The sequence below is a fragment of the Scylla paramamosain genome, chromosome 28, assembly GCF_035594125.1.
Source record: "Scylla paramamosain isolate STU-SP2022 chromosome 28, ASM3559412v1, whole genome shotgun sequence".
Lineage (NCBI taxonomy): Eukaryota > Metazoa > Arthropoda > Malacostraca > Decapoda > Portunidae > Scylla > Scylla paramamosain.
Genome location: NC_087178.1, coordinates 17,218,790 through 17,224,750, shown reverse-complemented (window position 1 = coordinate 17,224,750; position 5,961 = coordinate 17,218,790). Strand labels below are relative to the sequence as shown.

The 5,961-nt window shown below is 41.4% G+C and overlaps 1 protein-coding gene across 1 annotated transcript in view; it reads left to right on the top strand.

Moving 5' to 3' along the window:
• The window catches only part of LOC135115013 (uncharacterized), a 5,475-nt gene extending 310 nt beyond the window's left edge, over positions 1-5,165 (top strand). The window contains exons 2-4 of the mRNA XM_064031434.1: positions 1,166-1,362; positions 3,074-3,238; positions 4,005-5,165. Coding sequence (XP_063887504.1) covers positions 1,166-1,362; positions 3,074-3,238; positions 4,005-4,263 — 621 coding nt within the window. The 3' untranslated portion in view covers positions 4,264-5,165. The remainder of the gene's footprint in view (positions 1-1,165; positions 1,363-3,073; positions 3,239-4,004) is intronic.
• The last annotated feature ends 796 nt before the right edge of the window (positions 5,166-5,961 follow it).

Sequence of the window (5,961 nt, the reverse complement as noted above, 5' to 3'; positions counted from 1 at the left end):
GTTCCCCTAAAATGTTAAAATCTTAACCATAGGAAAAGAAAAGTTGAAAAAAATTTATCAGCCAGTTCGGATACATGTAGAGAGAGAGAGAGAGAGAGAGAGAGAGAGAGAGAGAGAGAGAGAGAGAGAGAGAGAGAGCTACACGGTTTTTCTCTATAATAAAGAACTTACATGTAAGACTCATTTTGTCAAATCAAGAATGCAGAAATGACTTATTTTTTCCCCATCTTCCTTCCTCCAGGCGCGTGACCTCCGTGGGATGTAAGAGAGAGAGAGAGAGAGAGAGAGAGAGAGAGAGAGAGAGAGAGAGAGAGAGAGAGAGAGAGAGAGAGAAGGAATGGAGGAAGGAAGGATAAGAGAATAAAGTAAGATATAAAGAAGTTTGAGCAAAAAAAAAAAAATAAAAAAACACTCTTCAACCCACACAAAGACAGACAGACAGACAGACAGACATAGAGAAGAACAGACAGGCAGGAAGGACAAGGAAGACAAAATAAGAGAAAGACTAACAGAAACAAACCTCAGACGCTCCCTCTTTCCCTCTCTCTCTACTGTTCTCCTAAACAAATCTGCGCCACGGTACCTACTTGCTGTACGCCACCCCTCTCTCTCCTCCGCCTCTGTGATGACGTTCGACATTCTCCTGAACCCCTCGTCAGTAGTGCAGCCGCTGAGGCCAGTGTGGATCTTCCTGCTGCAGTTGTCAATCCCTCTAGGAGACACAGAAGTTGAAGCCTACGAGTTTGCCTTTGTTGTTCTCTTCTCCTTCCGCATTCAGATTCAGCTTTACGAAGTGTTCAACCCGACGAGGAGGAGGAAGAAAAGAAGGTGGGTTGTGTGTGTGTGTGTGTGTGTGTGGGTAATGAAGTTTTTATTTTTTATTTTCTTTCGTTTTCTTTTTCTCCTTTCATATATATAACCATCCAAGGCTTGCCGCGCATTGAAAGACAGTGTGTGTGTGTGTGTGTGTGTGTGTGTAGAGAGAGAGAGAGAGAGAGAGAGAGAGAGAGAGAGAGAGAGAGAGAGAGAACCACCATCACTAGTAACCTAACCTTTCTTACTTAACGATCTCATCCACTCGTTCTCTTCCCTATCAATCTAATTCCTCTCCTCCTCCTCCTCCTCCTCGTCCTCCTCGTCCTCGTCCTGCTCCACACACTGCCAGATGTCACGAGACTTCGGGCCCGAGACTGGCACCATCACCATTGGCACCACATTTCCAACCTACGAGGTGGAGGTTAACGGCACCACAGTCACGGTCGCCCTGTCCACCATCACCCTTGGGCTTGTGTTCTATCTCCCCAACTTATTCGGGGAGAGCCCAGGGAATGCTCGTGCCCTGCCCTTCTCTGCGTCCCCTAGGTGTGTGTCGGGTGTTGGAGTCAAGGGGAGAATGACTGAATGACTGCTTGGGTGATTGACTGACTGGTTGACTGATTGGATTGACTGACTGAGTTGACTGTGAGAGATGGAATTGCTAAGGGTATCGAGTAGATTTAGGGGGAACTTGCATAACCTTTCAGTCCTTCTTGCGTCTAGGTGTATTGGGGGTGAGAAGTCAAGGGGGAGAATAACTGAATGACTGCTGGAGTGACTGACTGACTGGTTGACAGACTGGGTTGACTGTGGGACGTGTAGTTAGTTATATTGCAGTAGAGTTCAAGAGTGATTTAGTTTTTATTGCCACGGTCTTTCTTTCTTAACTTTCCTTGCACTGTTGAGAGAGAGAGAGAGAGAGAGAGAGAGAGAGAGAGAGAGAGAGAGAGAGAGAGAGAGAGAGAGAGAATATTATTTTCATTTCCTCATCATCTCTCTTTTCCTCTTCCTCCTCTTTTGTTTTCTCGAGACTGTAAAATAATTTCAAGATCCGACGGTACGAAATAAGTGTACAAAACAGTAAAGAGATAGACGTTTGTGGTAGAAACTGTTTTGTAGTGAAAAATTTGAGTCAAGGAAGCTTTTAAGTACATATACAGGATGTGCCTAAAGTCTGCATACAAAGGAATTCTATTAACTATTATATTTTATCCCATTAGACAGAAAGGGAATTAAAATTTTACTCATTACACTTCAATTCCTTGCTTCATTCACTCATTCACTATTAGGAGTGTGGTGGTGAGATGACTGGTAGTGATGGGAGTGATGAATGGTGTACGGCTGGTGAAAATGATGGTAAGAGGTGATGAGAGGTGATAAATGGTGGAAGACTGGTGCTTGAGTGGTGATGCGAGGTGTGATGTAGGTGATAGTGGTGGTGATAAAGGTGACAGTGGGGATATGGGAATGAAAAAATAGTTATGTTTTCCCTTAGTTGTCTTTATTTCCTTCTTTTATTATGTGTTCAGACTTTTGGGACACTCTGTAGCTGAAGATCCTTGTGTGTGTGTGTGTGTGTGTGTGTGTGTGTCTGTTTGTGTGTGTGAATGGGGATGTGATGAGGATTTTTTGCATGTTAAACTTTTCCCTGATTTATATAACAAGCGTTTAAATGAGTTTATATAATGCCTGAGTGGTGATGAGAGGTGTGAAGTGAGGTGATGGTGATGTGTGTCCTCTTTTTGTTCCTATTCTTGTTTCCTTCCTTTTTCTTGCTCTTCTCTTGTTGTGATTGTTGTTGTTGTTGTTGTTTTGCTATTTTCTCCTATAACTTCCTCCTCCTTTTTCTTCTTCTTATGTAACTTTCTCCTCCTCCTCCAATGTCTTCTTCCAATCCTCCTCCTCCTCTCCCTCTTCCTCCTCCAATATTTTCTTCCAGAACCATCAACTTGCTCCTCCTCCTCCTCCTCTTCCTCCTCTTCCTCCTCCTCCTCTTCCTCTTGCATAACTACCAGCATCCATCAGAATCGCTACCCCACACTGATCCGTTGTCCCGTATTCAGAAACGCTTTGCTCTCTCACCATGACTATTTTCAAAGGCCACAGATATGACTAGTCGGGTTTGTAAGAGTGTTTCGTCTATGCATATTGTGGAAACCTTGTTAATCTGTCACTAGAACCATAAAAGAAACATAAAAACCATAAAAAAGTGTTTCATAATGTTTTTTTTTTTTTTTTTTTATGTCCACCACCACAGGAGCATCCAGCAGGACCAGAGGGAGCTGCTGGGACAGATAGAGGAGAGCATGGTGGCAGCAGGGATGGACGGGCATGCCTGCGTCTTGCGGTTCATTTGTGAGATGCAGGCTAATAGATTCTCCCACTCCTCCATCTTCGGCGAGGTGCTCAGTCTGATCTTCACGTGAGTCTGCTAGGCTGGTGAATACCTTGGGTTCTCACAGGGAGGGCGTGAGTCTGTGACGGTGTGTTGGTCAAGACAGTTGTTGCATTAGTGTTTGGGTTCTTGCTCAACACTGGTTCTAAGGATTACGCAGGTGATGAGTCAGATTCTCGTGTCTCTCTCTCTCTCTCTCTCTCTCTCTCTCTCTCTCTCTCTCTCTCTCTCTCTCTCTCTCTCTCTCTCTCTCTCTCTCTCTCTCTCTCTCTCAGTGCATAGTCCTTGTTAATATGAATAAATATATGAGTAGAAGATTCATTGATGAGGTTCTTGTGAGTGTATTTTCTAGTGACGATGAACTATTGTTAACTAAAACTAACGCGTCAAGAAAACATCCTTAGCGAAAAGTCAAGTAAATTTCATTAGTCCGTTAAAAACAATCAAGATAAAATTACGAAACACTTCGCTACGGAAAGACAATGTTATCAGGTTCACTCACACACTCACTCACTGAAGGTGCTCGCGGATCATCAGAAAAAACTCTTCCTTATTTCCTATCTGTTATCTGGTGACAATACGCATCGACTCGTATTGCTCAGTCAGTCTCTTGGAAAGATCTTCACTGCTCAGTAATTGTATTTTTTTTTCTTTTATAATAAGATGATAAGAAATAATGTTTCGTTGAGTTCCTTATATGTTATCTGTTACCAGGTGACTGACTATACATGCTAAGAGTGAAAAGTCAGAATAACAGGATAGCAGCTCCTTATTTCCTGTTATCTATCATCAGACCCAAGGCCGGAGGGGACGCCTCGGTACTAAAAGACTATATAGAAGCTGAGATGGCGGGACAGTCTCTGCAAGAAGCCACCCAGAGGGAGCCCAGCGCAGGCCAAACACTACAGGTCCCGACGTGCGCCCAGCGTTACCCCAGCTGCCCCGTGTCAGTGTTCGCTGCCCTCAGGCGCCTGCAACCACGCACTGACTCTGGCCACTCCACGCGTGAAGACAGACCTCAGTCTTTCGCCAGTAATGCGGGGGGAGGATAGTGCGATGTAGGATGGTGATGGTGGTGATGATAATAATAGTAATGATAATAATAATGATAATAATAATAATAATAATAATAATAATAATAATAATAATAATAATAATAATAATAATAATTACGATAGTCATAGTAACAACATTAGAAAATTTTAAAATAAATTGCACACTAAAGCAAACTAGTAACATAGGGAATATGAAATTTTGATTCTGATTCTGATTCTCTCTCTCTCTCTCTCTCTCTCTCTCTCTCTCTCTCTCTCTCTCTCTCTCTCTCTCTCTCTCTCTCTCTCTCTCTCTCTCTCTCTTCTCTCTCTCTTCAACGATATATAAGTACATCTAAATCATTGTGTACCAAGGACAAAATAATAATAATAATAATAATAATAATAATAATAATAATAATAATAATAATAATAATAATAATAACACTCACCTGTCTACCAGAAATTACACTTTCATGGCATTACTGTTGAGTCTTAGTTAAGCTTGTACTTTTATAGAAATTGAAGTGAATATCCTTCTGCATTCTATTTATTTATTTTTCATTGTTGCATTTATTTATCTGTTTATTTATTTATTTATTTAATTTTGTGTGTGTGAGAGAGAGAGAGAGAGAGAGAGAGAGAGAGAGAGAGAGAGAGAGAGAGAGAGAGAGAGATTCATTACGCTTGCTGCAAACGTCTTTATAAATAAGGCAGCGGTGAGGTGAATGTTTGTATGCATAATATTAAACAGAAAATTATTGTGTACATGTTTAATTATTTGTTCTCATAACCCAAAGACTTGAAGCGGTGAAAATAACTTGTGCATATATGTTTACTGAAATCATTATTATTGTGAGTTGAAGTAACGGGTGACGAACACATGTAAAGACTAAAATATCAATAAACTATCACGTATTTTCATTCTATTACTCATATTTTCTGAGTTATGCAGGAACCATCATGCATACATCCTGCCATAATAATGATCACCAGCTTATTGAAAATTCTACAATTACTTCGTGTAAATCTGATGGGCTGAGAGAGGTGAGGAAGGGCGTGGCGGTGCCGAGTATTATGTATGGTATGGATGGGATTGCTTGTGTGGCTGGAGTCATGAAATTCGTACTTGTAAGTGTTTTTTTTTAGAGCAAAGGGATGAAAATAAACTTATCATATTTGTTAACAGTTACTTATAAACTTTCCCTCATTATTCGTTATTTAGGCATAATTAAGATTCTTAAAGGTTGTTTTGTTGCTAACGGTGTAGAATGTTCGAAGTGCGTCAGGGAACAGTCTGAAGCTCCGAATTAAGTTTAGTGTGTGCGCATCATTATTTTGCCTCAGTTAGTCGGCCAGACTTGAAGTGTGAGGCAGCAGTCACCACCCAGCCTACGGGAGGTGGGTGTGCACGTGTGCGGTGTACTCCCAGCCAGCAACTTGTAGCAGCAGGAGTTGATTCCGCTTCACCTCGAAGAGTGTGGGTTGGCGTCCCCGTCTGTGTGGAAACAAAGGATTGGATTTAGTTGCCCAGCAGTCGCAAGAAAAGGTATGTAATCGTTTAACAATTGCTGAAGGTTAAGGGTTTATCAGCAAACAGTGATAGTAACTTGCTCAATATTGTGATTGTTTAACTTGTTGGTGAACTTGATGGATTTGAGTAGTTACATAAACGACTAGTTTAGATTACATCTCCATTGTTATTTATAGTTTTCT